Raw genomic sequence first — 17,935 nt, forward strand, 5'->3', positions numbered from 1 at the left:
AGGCCAAAAAGACCCGATAGGACTCCTTCAGCCTGACAGCATCCCTCACTGCCGGTGTCCACCAGCGGGTTCGAGGATTGCTGCCACAACAGGCACCAACAACCTTGCGACCACAGCTCGGGTAAGCCACCTCAGCAATGGAGGCACGGAACATGGCCCACTCGGACTCAATGTCCCCCACCTCCCCCGGAATGTGTTTGAAGCTCTCCCGGAGGTGGGAGTTGAAGCTCCGCCTCATGGGAGACTCCGCCAGGCGTTCCCAGCAGACCCTCAAGATTTGTTTTGGCCTGCCAGGCCTGACTGGCATCCTCCCCCACCATCGGAGCCAGCTCACCGCCAGGTAGTGGTCAGTGGAAAGCTCCGCTCCCCTCTTCACTCGAGTGTCCAAGACATGCAGCTGCAGACCAGATGACACGACAACAAAGTCAATCATCGAACTGTGGCCTGGGGTATCCTGGTCCCAAGAGTACAGTATATACTGTGTACAGTATATACTGTACACAGGTATCCAACTTAATATGTATACCTAATATTGACTAAATCTCTTTGTGTAAGGGGTAAATAATTTTGGTACAGAGGCAGATTGCTAATGTTAGCTAGCTATCTTTACCTACATCACTTACACATTTGTGCTTCCTTTCTAAGTGACGACAAAAATTTGACATAGTCCTCACCGTTTGCAAGCTAAGCAACCTCCCCTCCATCTGCAAGCGAACATTGCGGAATTTACAAGTCGCTGGATGCCTTCTTCTGGATGTTGTTTTACAAATAAATTCTTCATGATATATGTAGTCAAATTGTATAACTGAATATTTTGCAGACATCTTCTCCCGCTTGTCTAACCACAGCTAACTTTCTTCGAGTGTGAGTGTTTGAGCTACCACACCCTGTTGGCGGTCACACCCCTTGGAGTCCCCACGGCCCTTGGTCCCCAGAATCGACCCCACTGTCTACAGCATTGCTCTTAAAGGAACTACTCTCGACGACTCTTGTTAGTTTCACTATTATACACAAAGAATAAGACAAAAATAAATCACATTCCAGTTTTGTTGCACACCTGCTCATGGAGGAATAAAAGGAGATTTAGGAAAGAAATTTGGCATTTCAGTTTAAAGCTCCATCAGCTTGGAATAATTTGCTTCCCTAACTTAGATGTATCCCTTTACATATTTCTAAGTTGTCTTTATTTACTTATTGTAAAACATCTTGCTCTTGCTTTCAATAAAAACAAAGATTCATTCATTCTGGACTTAATCCTTACAGGGATATGCATAGTATTTTGTATCATTATGTATTGTCTTATTTTGTCTCTTGAAGTACCATACCGTTTATACGTGAGAGTTTGAGTATACTTGAGCATGGTGTGGGTGTTTTTGTGTTAAAATGTATGATTTGTCTTACTGTTTATATTAAAGAGGTTGCCCTTGACATAAAGAAACAATTGCCAGTACTGCCAATTGTACTTTTTACGTTTTCCCATTCTTAATATGCGCAGTCCGAGATGTTATCACTACCTGTATAACGTCATAATAGATAGGAAGTCAAAGACCAGGCCGAAGTGTTTCATTCCTACAAATATTTCTGTTTGGCCATGATATAACTATTCTCTTTTAATCATCTGGTTTCAAAACAATTTGAGCGGTATCCATCAGCAAGATTATAATGGCTCTCGATAATTTTATATTATCTCTCTAGGTTCGAAGAACTGGCAATAGTATTCAACCACGATACCATGAAGTTTACAGTTGACCGTTTACTGTCACAAATAAGCAATATTTTGCAGTGCATGAAATAAAAGATGCAAAAAAAAAATAATAGAAATAGAGTTCTTTCAAAATAAGATGGGAATAAAATAAAATAAATTAAAAAAAGCTCAAAGGAAAGTGTCTTTCCTTCTTTGTAGAAGATCAGAGCTCAGCTTCGATTCTATGTTTTATGTGTGTAATGCTGTGTTCATATGGTTACTACACGGGTAGATTCTAGTGTTAGGTTCTTATCTGTATCTCAAATGAAATGGGATGATGCCTGAATTTCCTCGGATTGGATCCCACAGTTGGTCAGACCATGCACCATTTCGTCTGAGTCACTCGTCCTCTCTGGCTCGCCACCGAACTGCCTCAGTTCGGAATCTGAATCAAGTCCTAATCCGGCAAGCGGAAAAATCTACACATAGAGTGCAGAACAAATAATCATTACTCTCTATTCAAATCATGACATCTTCTAATTTCACCTTACACTCTGTCTTCCGTATCTATACTCAGATGCAGGATACACAACATTCAAGCATTAAATGAGTGTATATTTGTTACAGTACAGTTGAGGTAATTTATGTCTTTTTCATAAGAAATACTTATCATTAACTTATATTTTAACAACACTTCTTTGTTTTGTTGAAGTTCCCTTTTAAAGGGGCCTTCTGCGCGTTCGTTTATTCACCGTAACCTGGAGGAATTCACAACACATTAGAATAAATCACACGGAGACAGCTGTATGTCATTCAAAGTACCTGGACCCAGTGGAAGCTCTCATGTGATCAGGACACACACCGAGACGACTTCGGAGCTTCTCACAGGGCTCATTGCTTTTATTAAAACACACATTAAAATGGGCAGCGCCCTGTTTACAGTTTTTTCTCACATGTAGTCACGTACACATTTTTCCAGCTTACCATATTTAGACAGTCATTGTCCTGCACCTGCACCCTGTTTTCTACTGATATGAGAAGGGAGTACTCTGCCAGTTAATCTTTTCACATTCCTACAGTTCTCAGTATTTTTCTGCTTCATCACACTCAAGGCCAAGTTTGTGCAATAACAATTCTGCAGGCCACACAATGTCTTATACTAACAGAGGTTATACATTTTATTCCTCACACTGGTTATGAACATAATAATAATAATGATGCACACACATAATATATCTCCACAATTTCCCCCTTTTGAAGTCTCCTAAGACTTCACTACTACTTGGAGATGCTTCATAAAAGAGTTGAACAATCATTACAACCTGTGGAGCAGAAGGAAATGTTTGTCATCATGCTTTTTGACCCTGCCTCCAATGCCATGCCATGTGCCCAAGGACTATTGCCTGTCCGGCCTTTGTAGTCCCAAGGATGCTTACAACCTTCTAAGTCTTGACAGGGAGTATTGACCCCTCTAACTGGAGGGTGTCTATCCGTGCTTTATTCCATATTCTGTCCAAATATGCCAATGTAATATTCTACCATCCTTCTGCTCCCTAGACAGTAATACACATCAGACACCCTGTCAATTAGTCTTACGGGTTAATCTTCGTCTTGAAGCCGATTAAATATCCCAGGTGATAGAGCAAAACCCTGCGGCAAACGAGTGTAGCGGTACCTGTTTGACTTATATGTGAATGCAAAAATATCTCTGCACTCCTCAGCTAGAGGCAGGCAGAAGAAAGCGATGGCCAGATCAATGCTTCGGGGTTGTTCGGGGTTTAGATTGGTGAGAGCAACATAAGGATTGGGCACTGGAACTGTAGGAGTGGAAAGTGCTGCATTTACAGCTCTCAAGTCGTGGGCCATTCTCCATTTCCCAGTGCCTTTCTTTTCTACTAGTACGATGGGTGTGTTTCAAGAAGAGCCATTAGCTGGTTCCAGCACCCCAGCGTTCCATAGCCCTTCTATGGTGTCAGAAATTACACTTTCGGCTGCTGGTTTGTGAGGGTACTGGAATTTCCAAATGGGTCGGTCAGTGTTAAGCTGGAAAGTGATGGGAGAGCACTGAATGAGTCCCACGCCGTGGGGCCCTCAGCCCAAAGTGAAGATGGCATGCTCTGAACTACAGCTGCAGCCATTGGATGATCTGTTTTTTCTCTCCCATGATGTCTTTCAAGTTGCACATGTTCCAAGGTGCCAACGTCTGTGGACATGTTAGTAATGCGGTAGGTGTTACATGAGGGGGAATAAGAGATTGGGTGTGGATAAAGAATGCCAGTCGGTGAGAGCTAGGGAGCGTTTTAACACTCCTCCCAGCTCGCGGGCTTCGCGAGTAGGGTGGAGCGCCAGTGAAACACGGGGTACACAATCAGACCACATTTTAAACCAGTTCTCCTGTTCTGTAGACAGCTGCACGGAGGCTATGACACCTTCAGGGACTACATAAATGTCTGCGGTGGCGATCTCCCAGGAAGTCCCCTCCAGCTCCTCCGCAAAGCTTTCCTGATAACACTGACAGTTATTCCTGTCATAGAAGAGGGTGACATGTGGCGGGTCAGGGGGTGAGACGTAGGGCGCCAGGGTCGAGATCCAGGATTTCCACCAAAGGAAGGATGAGAGGATGCCTCCGCCCGCTGTGGTTTCTGGATGCAGGAGGACCCAATATATGTCAGCCATAGGGTCAGCCAGGGGTTGTATGAGATACTGTCCATGAGAGAGGCGGGAATTGTTGCCACAGGCTAGTTGAGTTCCATTGGGCAGATGCCCAGACAGTCCTTCAGGTCCACATAAAATGGTGGCTCCCATTTTAATCAACATGTCTCTGCCCAATAAGTTGACAGGGGTGTCCGCTGACACCAAATAACTGTGGTTCAAAGTCTGTCCCCCTATCTCGGTTTTTAGGGGTTTGGTGTAAGGTAGGACCTGTTTAGCCCCAGAAAACCCCATGACAGTGGTAGTCCTTGTGGAGAGGGTGGTAGGAGGGGCTCGTTGAATAGTTGAGCATGTGGCCCCAGTGTCCACCAAAAAAGGAAGAGTTTCTCCATACACTGTCACGGACAGTAAGGGGTCCTCAGTCCCTCTGTCTGGGGGGTTCTGTGGGGACCCTCAGTAGTGGTCTGGCCCAAAGCTGGGTTCATCCCAGGCTGGCAGCTGAAGTGAAGGTTGCTGCTGTTGACCTCCATGTGGTGGACCACCCCGTCCTCGATACGGGCGTCGCCCTGGGCCTCATCTGGGTCCATACCCACGCCCATATGCCTCAAGGTTGTATGGACATTCTCGGCTCCAGAGACCCTGCTCCTCACAGTAGTAGCAAACGTCAGCACCCCCCCATCGCTTTGGTGGTCCTCCACGGAATCCACGGCCCCTTGGCCCGCCCCTGCCCCTGAACCGGCCTGGTTGGGCATGAGAAGGACCAGAGGTTGCAGACCTTGGTGCAATTGTGTCCTGATGGCGAGGAAAGGGAGGAGTCTGGGGGACCTGAGACACCACACCTTCATACATTATTTTGGAGTTTTGTTGTCTTTCTTCTTTTCTCCTGCTTTCTGCTTTGCTTCGGCTAACTGCATTTTTAGCAATTGGGTCTGCAGGGTCTTAAGTTCCTCCTCATCTTTCTTATGGTCCTCTCTTATTTTGGACAGGTGATGGATCAGATGGCGATCCCAAGTTCCAGTGTCCGCTCCAGCCATGTCAGGATTGTCGTCCATACTGGCCTTCACCTGTTGGGGCAGTCCCTTAAGGACAGCATCTCTGAACCAGTCTCGTTGTGCCCCCTCATTGGCCGGATTAGTCCCTGTCTGAGTTTGCCACATGGATTTACACCGGTCCAGGTATTCCCCGGGGTTAATTTTAGGGTCCCATTCAAACTTATGAATGGTGCGTCCCCCGGTTACAGGGTATGCTGTTCTCAATGCATCACCTAGCCAGTGGACATGCTGGGTGAAGAGGTCAGAATCCGGGGCTCCTGAGGTGTAAGCAGCAGTCTCAATCTCTCTACATGTGTGGTGTGGCATTCACCGTCCTGCCACTGCTCTATAATCTCCCAATGCTAGCGTGGTGCCTGCCGTCAGGGTGTCTAAAGTCTGGAGCCACACTGCTGCTCCTTCAGTTATGGGGGGCAACTTGTCACAGAGAGCCGTAATGTCGCCCAGCGAGAAAGGTTTATACATAGGGGCGGCTCCAGAGCCTTGTTGCTGTAAAAGGGGATAATTGGTTTTTGGGGCATAACTAAAGCCTTCTGGTTTAGCTGCAGCTTTGCGGGTTAAATGTTCCCTTAACTGTCCAACTGTCTGACTGCGTATTGGGGGATCCGTCCTCAGGATGGTTTTGCTGCGGATCTGCTCTGTCTTCTCCATCTTCCTGTGGTATGCTGTGGCTGTTTTTCTGCAGCTCTACAGCTGGCGTAGAGGTGTAACAAGGTGTGGGTGTGAGAAAAGGATTGGGACACAAAACCCTATCTGGCCTCCAGGATCCACTTAGCAGTAAACCTACTGATCCCACCGGATCAGTCCCTGCTACTTGTAAGCCAGAGCTTGGGCCGGGTGTCCCGGGAGGCCCCTGTGCCCCAGCCACTGAAATTAGAGAAGGTGGTTGGGAGGATTGTTGTGCGGGTGAGCGAAAGGGATTTGTTTTGCTCAGGCTTCTTTGATGTTGTCCTTGTCTTTCTCTTACCTCTCTGTCCTGAAATGCTGCTTTTTCCGCATCCAGAAATGAGCCAGCAGATGCTGACATAGATAATCCGGAACTTCCACTGACAGATTCAGTCCCCCCTTCTGGAATCTCCAAGCCATGCAGTACACGTGTTCCATTTTCTATTTCCAATATGGGGTACAATCCACCAAGGGGTGGTGTGGTGCACCAGTGAGGGAGCTGCATGGGGAAGAGGTTCTATATGGGGGCGGTTCCTCTGGGCTCATCCCCTGAGCTGATTTTGACCCCTCCTTCTTGTCTCCTCCTCTGGGTTGTTTCCGCTTCATTGTGTGAAGTCCTCCTTGGAATATCAAAAGCATGTCTCCCCAGAAGCGTTCTTCCTTTTCAAATTTATCTTTGCTTCTCCTGTACTGACCTTTGGACCAGACAGAAGCTTCATTCAACTTACCCTGTGCCTTGTCTGTTTTTCTTTGCTGTGTTCATTTTCTTTCTAAACCAATCACCTAAATTCCACTTGTCCGTCAAATTAATTCCATCCGCCTTCATTGGTTCTCTTACCTGTTTTTCGATCTTCTTTTTTATTTTTTCCATGCCCTCCTTACCTCTCGTTTGGAGAAGCAGTGCTTGCAAGTTATTCAGTTGTGTTTCTAAATCTACCCCTACTGTGGCTTCCGGAAATTCTCCTTCCATGTTGTTTAAAATCCTGTGAAATTAATGTTCAATTAACGCTTCACAATATGCATATAAAATCCGCTTATCACTGTATTGTCCTTGTTAACAACACAGTGCTTTTACACATCCGCAATGGTGAGACAGCACTCTGCTGCTTCACCCGGTCACACACACGGTCATCGCTTGTCACAGTCACTCCCGTTTAATATCAGCAAAACACTTAACATTCACATTTCTTCTATAATCCGCACCACAGATACTTATATGTAGTACTTTGTCTTTTATTTTACACCAAATAATCATCCAGCTCAGTCGCACACACACACATTCCAGCTCGTCCTTCCTCAATTCAACTCCACTGTCTGTGACAGACACTCGCACACAGGAAATATGCAAAAATCTGCAGAAACAATCCACTACAAGCCACTTCACCCTATATTCAATAAATGCATTTTATTTTCCCTCAAATAATCAAAAATCCAACCGCATTTTAATTCAGAATGAGTGTCCAATGATTTAACATCGACTCCACTACCAGTCGCTTGTGTAATTCCTCCGTGTGTCCGCTAGATGGGCCTTTAACCCTTCATAAAATTTCTGAATGAATCAGTCACCCGTTTAAAAAATTCAGATGAAGTTCTCTCAGGACTTTAACCTGTGTCAATCCTTTGTGTTTTGCCAAAAACACGGGACTTAAACCCAGCTTTATGTTATTGATTTGTCAATCAATAATTTGGGACGCCACTCCCAGCAATATCACCTTTTTTTCAGCTTTAAATGAACTTTCAAGCTGCCTAATTTTGCCGACCCTGTCAGCAAATCTTATCTGACTGTTTTAACACGTCCAGTTAACGCACACTCTTTTACAGTTTAGCAGAGTAAAATGACATTCAGAACCAACTGACACCTGGTTAATTTAGCCTATATATAAATTCAATCGGAGAGTTTAATAAAATAGGCTCTACCTCACCTTTTTTTAGAAGATTAATGGGCGCCCGTTGTCAGAAGATTCCGTCTGTCACACTCTCTTTTTGTCCACGTCGGGGGTCACCAAATTGTTGAAGTTCCCTTTAAAGGGGCCTTCTGCGTGTTCGTTTATTCACCGTAACCTGGAGGAATTCACAACACATTAGAATAAATCACACGGAGACAGCTGTATGTCATTCAAAGTACCTGGACCCAGTGGAAGCTCTCATGTGATCAGGACACACACCGAGGCGACTTCGGAGCTTCTCACTGGGCTCATTGCTTTTATTAAAACACACATTAAAATGGGCAGCGCCCTGTTTACAGTTTTTTCTCACATGTAGTCACGTACACACTTTTCCGGCTTACCATATTTAGACAGTCATTGTCCTGCACCTGCACCCTGTTTTCTACTGATATGAGAAGGGAGTACTCTGCCAGTTAATCTTTTCACATCCCTACAGTTCTCAGTATTTTTCTGCTTCATCACACTCAAGGCCAAGTTTGTGCAATAACAATTCTGCAGGCCACACAATGTCTTATACTAACAGAGGTTATACATTTTATTTCCTACACTGGTTATGAACATAATAATAATAATGATGCACACACATAATATATCTACACAGTTTCAATGAACAGCTCTATTAATCAACATTTATCTTTTTAACCATAGATTATATCACTTTTTACCACTTTCAACTGTAAATTAGCAGTATTAAATTATTATTTTGAACCAACATGTCACGGCTGGCGAGATAGAGGACCCCAGAATGCAGACTAGCAGGCAGCATGACGGTAAGGAAAAAAAAAAAAAGGATTTAATGAATAAAAAACAAAAACTCACTCACGGAGGAGGCAGGAACAAAATAGAAACAATAAACGGGCAGGCAAGACATGCAAAAGCAGACATGGGCAGAGTGGCAAGATAGGCTTGGCATGAAACACATGAGTGTGATCCAGAAGACAAGACATGGTTTGAAAAATGTTTCCACCCTGAATAACTGAACAGGAGTGTATATATAGAGAGTAAACCAGGTGGAGCAAGGAGACAGATTAGCTTGGAGCAGGTAAAGATAATTAACAGACAGAACACATGACAGGGGCAAAACAGAACTTCAAGGATACAAACAAACAGAAATCTAACTAGAAAAACATGAAACCAAAGCACAACCAGAAGCCCAATTCAAATACACAACTAAGCAAAACATGAATACAAAAACTAAAGCATGACCAGGAAAACAAACAGAAGAACGATTCAAAACTTTAACTGTGAATAAAACCAACAAAAACACCCACAAATCATAACACAACATGCATATTTAAACAACTTCAGTGCAGTTAAAAAACCTTATGCACCTTACATTAATAAAAATAACTTTTTCTATCACAACTGGTATCATATCAACAGAAATATACATCATATGCCATCACTTTCTCTCTCATATGCTAGTGGAAAGTTAGCTTAACCAGCAGCACCATTGGGATTCCCATTACATGTAATACCTTAATTAGCTCAGCTGCGCTAGCTGCGGTTAGCATTAGCTTTACGATCTTTTTTCACATTTCATTTTCACGGTTCACAATGATACAGCGAGTACCACGGTGGTTTAAAACATTAGGAAAACACATCGGTGACTCCGACTGGTTTTAGGAACGTAGTTCAATGAAAATAATTCCTTCATATCATGCTAATATCAATAGCTAACCATGAGGTCTAGCCCCATAACCTGTAGCATTTTCTTGCCGGAGTTCTCACAGAGGCTTAACACGGTGAAACCGGCTCCTCTCTCTCTCACGTACACTCATATGACTTTACCCAGGCTCGTCAGCTCGTTTACATGTGCAGGTGCTCATGTCAGCAGCTCGGCTCTGTCTGGAATCACATTCAATGGTAATGGCACTAAGCTTGTGCTGGTGCACCACCTTGTGGTGCTACTACATTTAAATCAAATAAATTGGTTTAGTAACCTTGTGGGTTACACCTAGTTATAGTTTATTTTTGTGCTTTGTTACATTTAGATATTCTCTGTTAGAATGCCTCCATTTCTCCCATTTAGTCTGATTCTTCTGATTACTTTTCTTTCCCTCATCTCTCTGCATTCAGTGGTCTCAGGCTCAACTGTTTCGCAACTGATTACCCTCACCTGCTGGCCCTACCTTTCTCTTCCCTGTCTCCAGGTATATAAGCTGTTTGGTTTTCATTGTTCTTTACTGGTTTCTTCTGATTTCTTGCTTAAAGTCCACTACTTTGCTTCTTGCCATACCCTCTATTTGTTAAACTATGTTGTGTTCTTGTCGGACCAGCGTGAAGACCAACGCTCAGATGCAGCATGGTGAGTTGCAGAGCTTACCTTTATTACCAATAATAACAAACTGGAAAAACTTACAAAGGTAACCCAGACTGTGTAACTTACATGGAGTCAGGTAGCAAACAGGTGGAACCATTGGAGAACATGAAAACCGATGAATAGACCAATGAATACAGGGAGCTAATTAGGGGGAAATCAGGAGCAGCTGGTGAGAGAGAGTAAGACAATTGAAGAAGGGAAGCTAATTAAGACAGGTGAGCAGGGAATGCAGGGGAACAACAAAACATCTAAGTAAACAGAAATAAGTAACAACGAAACTAAAGAACATAAACAGAGGAACCAGAGCTGCAAAGATATACAATCTAAACATGAACCGAAATAACAGCAACTGAAGAACATGAGAAGAGAAAACAGACTAGGAACTCAAACTTAAAACCCCTAACACAGGCAGATTATGACACTGTTTCATTCCTTATTCTCTGCCTATGTTTTGTGTCCTGTTTCTCCACTGTTCCACTGTACGTTTGCTGTTTATTTTGTCATAAAATCATTCTATTGACCATGCTGCTTTTGAGCTCCTGTATGCAGTTTTGTGCTACAAACAACCCACACATTAACCCCTTTTCCACCGAAAGTCCCTGGATTTATTATTTATTTATTTATTTATTTGATTAGGACAGTGCACATTAATCAACCTTACCAGAATTCATGGCAGTGTAAATATGCAGGAATTAGCACAATAGCCAAGTTTCATCCTTTGTCCTAAGACAAGTAAACACAAAAACGAAACACCAGGAAAAATCAAAACACTAGGGGTCGCGTTAACTGAATATTTTCCGTTTTTGATTGGTTGTTTAAAACAATGATGGATGTAAAGGAGATCAGTCATTTTGACAGATTTTAATTCACACCCCGACCACTTGCTGGTGAGTTAGCATGTTAATTAGTTGTTTCCTCCCGCTAAAGTCATTGCTTGCAGGATCAAGAAACCCCTTGTTCGGAGAGTCTTGCTGACTTCTGATCACTTCGATTGGAGAAACATTTTCTGATATGAAAACTTTGGCTGAAGTGGCGGTTGTAATTCCAGTCTCTAGTGTGGTGGCAGAGTGTAGATTCAGCCTCCAGAACAACATCCACAAGAAGTCGTCTGTCTATGGCACAAGTTCCAAACCTCATGACAGTAGCCTCTGCAGCAATGCCACTCCAGACATTTGATTAAGCACATACAAGTGTGCAATTCAGGTCTGTGGGGGCCAGGAGTAAGTTGTAAGACTGTGCATTTAGGTCACAGCAGGGGATCTGTTCATATTTTAAATGCAGTTGTTTAATTTAATTGTTTATATGTAGTTACTTGGGAACACAGTCAACGTTTTTTCTCACTTCAGAGAAAAAGTTACATGCATTCATTGGGTTGATGTGGATTCTCTGTTCAGCTTTTTTAGAATGAATATGAATTATAACGAATGAAAACAAATGCTACTGAATTTCGAATAATCATTTAAAAAAACTAAAGTGACAGGTAAAAATACATTATGACTTGACTTTGTTTTAACTTGTCAGTCAAAATGACAAAAAATGAAAAAGTCTAGCGCAACCTCTGATTTCAACTGATAAATAGTAGATGATGAGCAGCTTTAGAGATCCATAAGCAGGAAGGGTTTAAGTCATTGTTTTACATTTAATTTTCACCACCCTGCATCTGGCCAGAGTTATTGCCTCACAATGGCATGACTCATTTACAATAACTACAAAACACTGATCAACACACTTACTTTTATTTTATTATCAGGTAAACTCATATCAGATACTTACAGAAAAAATGTAAATGTTTTTAGGAAACATTTTATTTATTAGACTAAAAACAACAGATAATCAGTCCAGAAGTACACAGAATTCATACCTTGACTGTCTAATCATAAGAAAGTATTTATATAAAGTAGAAGCTGTGTAGACAATGGAGTAAATGATGACAGGACACGATGGTGAAGAGGATAACTGGGAGTTCTTAGGATACTGCATCCAAACCTGGAGCTGTGGTTTCGGTGCAGATTCCTGTGCATAAAACTATGAAAAATTAAAAATAATAAAGAGTTCACACTCCAAAAAGTTAGGTTTATATGAAAAGACAATCTTAGGGAAATATTTATTTTTATGTACAAGAAAATTGCTCAGATCATAAGCATTGCATTTAAATGTTTTTCTAACAGAACTGTGGCAAAACAGTTTATAATTCATTTTTAAGTTAACTTAAAATGTGAACCATTTCAGGCGAAAAATACTACATTTTGGCACACACTTACTACGTGGTTTCGCACCAGAATGTAGACCCTGAATGTAAAGGTGAAAGGAGCAGAAATGACGTGAGATGTAAAGGAGAAGAAATCTGACTGTTGCACTGTTTTTCAGGCATTCTTGTTTTTGGCTAGAAGTACGTTTTTGATTAAAGTGAGACTCTGATCACTTTTTGTCTGTTTTTTGTCAACTTTTGCAACATTTTATATTCTGGTACTTGCATATATTCACCACATACCTACTAAACACTTTATATTCACCTTCAGTTGCCACAAACGGATAATAAGTGGCGGGAAATCTCAGGGTGCCGGGCCGAGATCAGGACGTGGTTAGTGAGGAAGTCCCAGTACAACCGCCCGGTTAGCTTAGCTTAGCGGCCAAACCAGCTTGTAAGCGGAGCTCCGCTGCTCCGGAAACTGAAAAAATATTTATTTTTGTGACAAATTAATGGTATTAAACCAATACATATGTACACTTACCTGCGAAATAACCACAGCTGGTGGTGTTATACCTCGCAACACACAACCCCTCGCCTTTAAAAATCTCGGGGAAATCTCGAAAGACCTACTCCAGACCAGGATGTCTTACCCGTGAAAGTAAAGCCCCAGGAAAGTGAAATTACCCTGTTAAATTTGTTCCTCAATTTCATTGTACCTCCCAGTACAATGACAATGAAGACTATTCTATTCTAGAAATGTGCCCTGGGTTTTCAAAAGCCTGGGGCTTTACATAAGCGATGGAAAAGGGGCTATTATGACACCTTCAGCTTATGCAGTCATGTTACTGATTTTGTTTTAGTCAAAAAGAGATGATCTGGTGCAGATAATACTGTTTTTCAAAGCTGCCTCATGTTATTCAGCTTGTATTGCTCTGAAATTTAAATTGCTTAAAGAGGTTTAATATCTGCAGATTTTCCATTTGAAACTTAAGATCAAGTTCCAACTATGTAAAATGCCTGCAATGTGTTTTTTTTTCCCAAAATATAACAACAAATGCATGTACTGTGTAGTATTCCTTTCTTGACTTTGCTTTTAATAAACTTGTGCAACAGGCACAAGTTTATTTAGCTTATTGAACTAATATTATATTGGAGCTTTGAATTGTAGATATATAATATAATAAAAGTTTTTATTTTTTTGGCTGAATTGCATTTAATCACCTGAGGTACAAACTATAAACTATACGTGCTTCACTGCCATATAAAATTACTATCAGCTGTGAGTAGCACATAAAACCTTTTCTTCATATAGAAGCTTAAAAAGCATGGTAAATGTCCTTGCTTTGATGTTCTGTGTGTTTATGTATCTGACAGGGCTTTTCCACATTGGCTGTGTGTCTGAGTGTTTTACCATCTGTTCTTTGGGTTTTAGCTCTCCATCAGAGTTTGGTTGGCTCTGCCTTGGAAAATCCAAGTATTTGGCTGTTTGTGTTAGCTGTCAATCCTGCAGAGAAGGAGCCTGTTGGGTCATTTTTCTCATAAAATCTTTCTGTGTGCACAGTTATGTTATGGTCCCGTGATTCATAAATAGCTTCAGGATTTGTGACACCACTTCAAAAGACTTTCTGTAAACAAATGATGAAACCTGCCAGTGTTTGTGAGAAACATTTTACTTTTGTGCGTGCATCAGTTTGACCATGTGCCTCATATTTCTCGAAATGTTCAATAAAAAATGTAAATGTAATGTAAGTGGATACAAAAAAACAGTATGGTTTCTGTCCTTACCTTTGAAATTATAGTTTGACAATATGTGTCTAAAGGTTTACCTGTCTTTGCTATTTTGTCACACTGGCATGTTTCAGAATATCAAACAAATTTTAACATCAGAAATAACATGGATATATACATTTTGTATATATTCAAATAATGACTTCATTTATTATTGATAAAGGGTATCCAAACCAACCTGTCTCTTATGTAAAACAGTTATTGTCCCTTAAATCTAATAAGAGATTGTGTCACCTTTGGAGCAATAACTTCCACCAAGCATTTATGATAACTAGTAATAAAACTTTTACATAACTGTAGAAGAATTTTGGCGCACTCTTATTGCCCTTTTCAACTAGTACCTACTCAGTGCAGCTCGGCTCTACTTGGTTATTAGTTTTCCATTAGTAATATTTACAGTCTCCTAGTACCTCCATGGCCGGAGTTTCAAGTAAGCTGAGTCGGGCTAAAAAATGTGACATGAGGAGACTGTCGGTCACTCATTGGATAGGTGGCGGAGATACTAGATGCATCACTAGAGCTACTCCATTGATGGCTGCTCACAGGCACCAGCAAACACTAAAGCAATGTCATGAGAAGCATAAAAAGCTAAATTTAAGTGCTAAATATTTGAAAATGCTGAATTAGACAGATTGAAATGGACCCATTTAAATCCTTCAAGACCCGTTGTGCTCACAGTCAGCTATGTGCAGTTAAAGTACAACTAACTGGTTAACACAATTGATTAACTCAAACTGGCATAAAATCACTGTTGACTTATTTTGGTGTGGACTGGTCAACTGATGCTTCACAATGCCAAAAATGTTGCAATTCCATCAATTTACTGGATATAAAAATTCAGAAACACAGAGATTAAACTGCATTCAGTGCTGATACTGCTGGTGTTTGGAGCTACGTATCTGCAGCAGCATGACCCGTGTGACTTCCGCATTCTGTTCTTTCTATAGAAGTCTATGGGAGCGTCACCGCTCTCTCTACTGTAACACTCTGAGTTCGACCAAATGTATGCCATTTACTGGCATCGACAGGTGAGCAATTTGAGGAAGAGTGGCTGAGCCTCAGCCAGTGGAATCCATGATAGATAATGATGAGTGTTTTGTGACTTTAATAATCTTTTATGTTAGTCAACCCATTGGTGGTAAGCTTACTTTGTTCTGAAATGAAAGCCATTGCCTCCTGCTTAAAGACAATAAATAAGATAGTTAGTATCAATGTGCTCTGCTCATATTTTTTTGCTCGCTGTCTCATCTTGCAATTACGTGTTGAGCATGTACCTTAGTTGGGTTTTTTTGTTCCACAATCTCTTTTCAAATGCAAGGGGTTTTCCTCCATCTCTTTTAATTTGGACCCTCCAAGCTCCCCTGCTTCTGCCCCCGCATTTGTTGTAGGAGGCTGTCCCATTTTGCTTATTGTAAATAGTTTGTATTTTCTTCTGTCATAATAAAAAAAGTGCGTTTTATGTGCTTGTAATATGATTTTCTATTTTATCTGCACATACACTGGTTGTCACGATCCGCCTCTGTTGTGTTTTGAGTTTTAGTTTGTTGCTGGTTCCTCTGCACTTCCTTGCTTGTGTTCTTCAGTTACTGTTTTGTCAGCTTATTCTTAGTGGATTAGGTTAATGATTTATTCTTGTGTTTAGACTACGTTCTGGATTCATTTGTTTATATATTTTCTTATATATCTGGTTCCTCCCTGTTTATGTTAAGTTTGGTCATTGTTTACTTGTGTTCTGGTCACCTCCCTGCTCTCCGTGTTTATCATGTTAATTAGTGGTTCTCTCCCTGTATTGTGCAGCTCTTGTCAACCAGCTGTTTCATGTTTTTCCTGATTGGTTCCCCTCCTAACTCATTTGTTCTCCTTGCATTTCCATCAATATTTAAGTTCCCTGGTTTTCATTGTTCGGCCCGGATTGTCTGCTTACATCCCTAGTTCCACGTCTCTGTGTTCTTGCCTGTTACCCTGCCTGCATTCCCTGTGTAAGTGTTTTTCACTTATTATTAAATCTTGTGAACTTACCATGCGGCTCCCGTCCTCTTGCCTGCATTTTGGTCCTGCTCCACCACACACCATAACACTGGTAGGCAGAGTCAATAGTACAACTTAAGTATTTGTTATTGAAATTTTTGTCCATTGATTGCTCATTTCTAAGAAAAGGTACCCTAAAGTTAAACACCCAGACTGACGGTTTGTAGCAATAAATTTGCAGCGATCTGAAACACACACAGCATACATATTATATGCTAGCATTAGGTACCATTACCTTATTCTCATACCTTATCTAGCTCGTACCCTTGGGTTTAATACCCCTCTATGGCTTCCCACTCTTTCCTGTTCTTATCTAAAGTGTTTTGTCTTGCGCATGCAGCCTTTTCTGGCTCTCTTCTTTTACTTTATAAAAAGCAATAGACTGAGCAGCAAGTTTAATAGTACTTCCATGTCATCCATTGTTACGTTGTGTTTGTGTGGCATATAAATCAGGTCACATTATTTTTGGACTTTGGGGCCGTCCCTTAAGACAACCACACCCACATTTAGATGGTATGCAATTGTTATAGAAAATGACCCAACCTGTGTAGAGCCATTCCAGCATAAGCGGCTGTTTGAGATTCTGTGACATGACCTTAATGTTATTTAGGCCACCCTAAAGCTTTCATTTTTGGTTTTGATCCATTCAAAAGGGGAACCCGTTGATCTGCACAAAAGTGTGCTTGAAGTTGGGGTCATGAACTGATGTCCGGATGTTCTTCTTTAGGATTTTCTGGTAGAGAACAGAATTCATGGTTCCATCAATTACAGCAGGTTGTTTTAGTCCCGAAGAAGCTAAGCGGCTCTAGACCATCACCACCATGTATACTGTAGCTCAAAAAAATGTTTCTCGATAATGCTATTTGTATTTTATACCAGATGTGATGAGGTGCAAACCTTCTAAAATGTTCCTCTTGTGTCTCGTCCTCAAGAGAATATTTTTTTTAAAGTCTTAGGGATCATCAAGATGTTTTTTTGGTAAATCTGAGTTGAGCCTTTGTGTTCTTTTTGGTCAATAGTGGTTTTGGACTTGGAACTAACCCATACCTCTTTACAATTTTGCCCAATCTTTGTCTTGATAAATCATGAACACTGATCTTAACTGAAACAGGTGAGGCCTGCAGGGATTTAGATGTTACTCTGGGTTCTTTTTTGACCTCCAGGATGAGTCACTGATGAACCTTTGGAGCTCTTGGCTCTCACTATAGTTTGCTGGAGTTCCAAAGCTGTAAAAATGGCTTGGTAACTTCCTAAAAGATGTCACAACTTTCTTTCTATCATTTCTTCAGTTTCTTGAGACTTCTGAGCTCTCTTTGACTATTTATAAATCACAAGAGAATATGGTGATCTCCTCTATGTGTGACTACCTCCCTTGTTGCCTCAGGTATGTAACTGAGGCGCTCTGACCTCTACCCCCCTCACTGCAATGGCAAAAAGGTGCCTTAATTCTAACTTCAAGTATTTTTTGAGAGGGGCTCTGGTATTGAAATTAGAGTAAGGATTTGAAATATCCAAGTTTCACAAAAAAGCAAAAGTAGAAGAAATCTCAAGACAGACAAATGTGTTTTGATGGCACTCTACAGGTACATCTCAAAAAATAACAACATC

At 41.4% G+C, this 17,935-nt stretch overlaps 1 protein-coding gene across 4 annotated transcripts in view; it reads left to right on the forward strand.

Moving 5' to 3' along the window:
• Positions 1 to 17,935, forward strand: part of vegfc (vascular endothelial growth factor c) — a 138,904-nt gene that overhangs the window by 23,744 nt on the left and 97,225 nt on the right. Inside the window, exons 1-2 of one of the 4 annotated variants that reach the window (XM_047364647.1) lie at positions 10,103 to 10,150; positions 10,277 to 10,305. The exons of the other annotated variants lie outside the window; for them this stretch is intronic. Coding sequence (XP_047220603.1) covers positions 10,303 to 10,305 — 3 coding nt within the window. The 5' untranslated portion in view covers positions 10,103 to 10,150; positions 10,277 to 10,302. Of the gene's footprint in view, positions 1 to 10,102; positions 10,151 to 10,276; positions 10,306 to 17,935 lie in introns of those variants that run through there. 4 annotated transcript variants of the gene reach the window in all.

Source organism: Girardinichthys multiradiatus, chromosome 5 (assembly GCF_021462225.1).
Source record: "Girardinichthys multiradiatus isolate DD_20200921_A chromosome 5, DD_fGirMul_XY1, whole genome shotgun sequence".
Lineage (NCBI taxonomy): Eukaryota > Metazoa > Chordata > Actinopteri > Cyprinodontiformes > Goodeidae > Girardinichthys > Girardinichthys multiradiatus.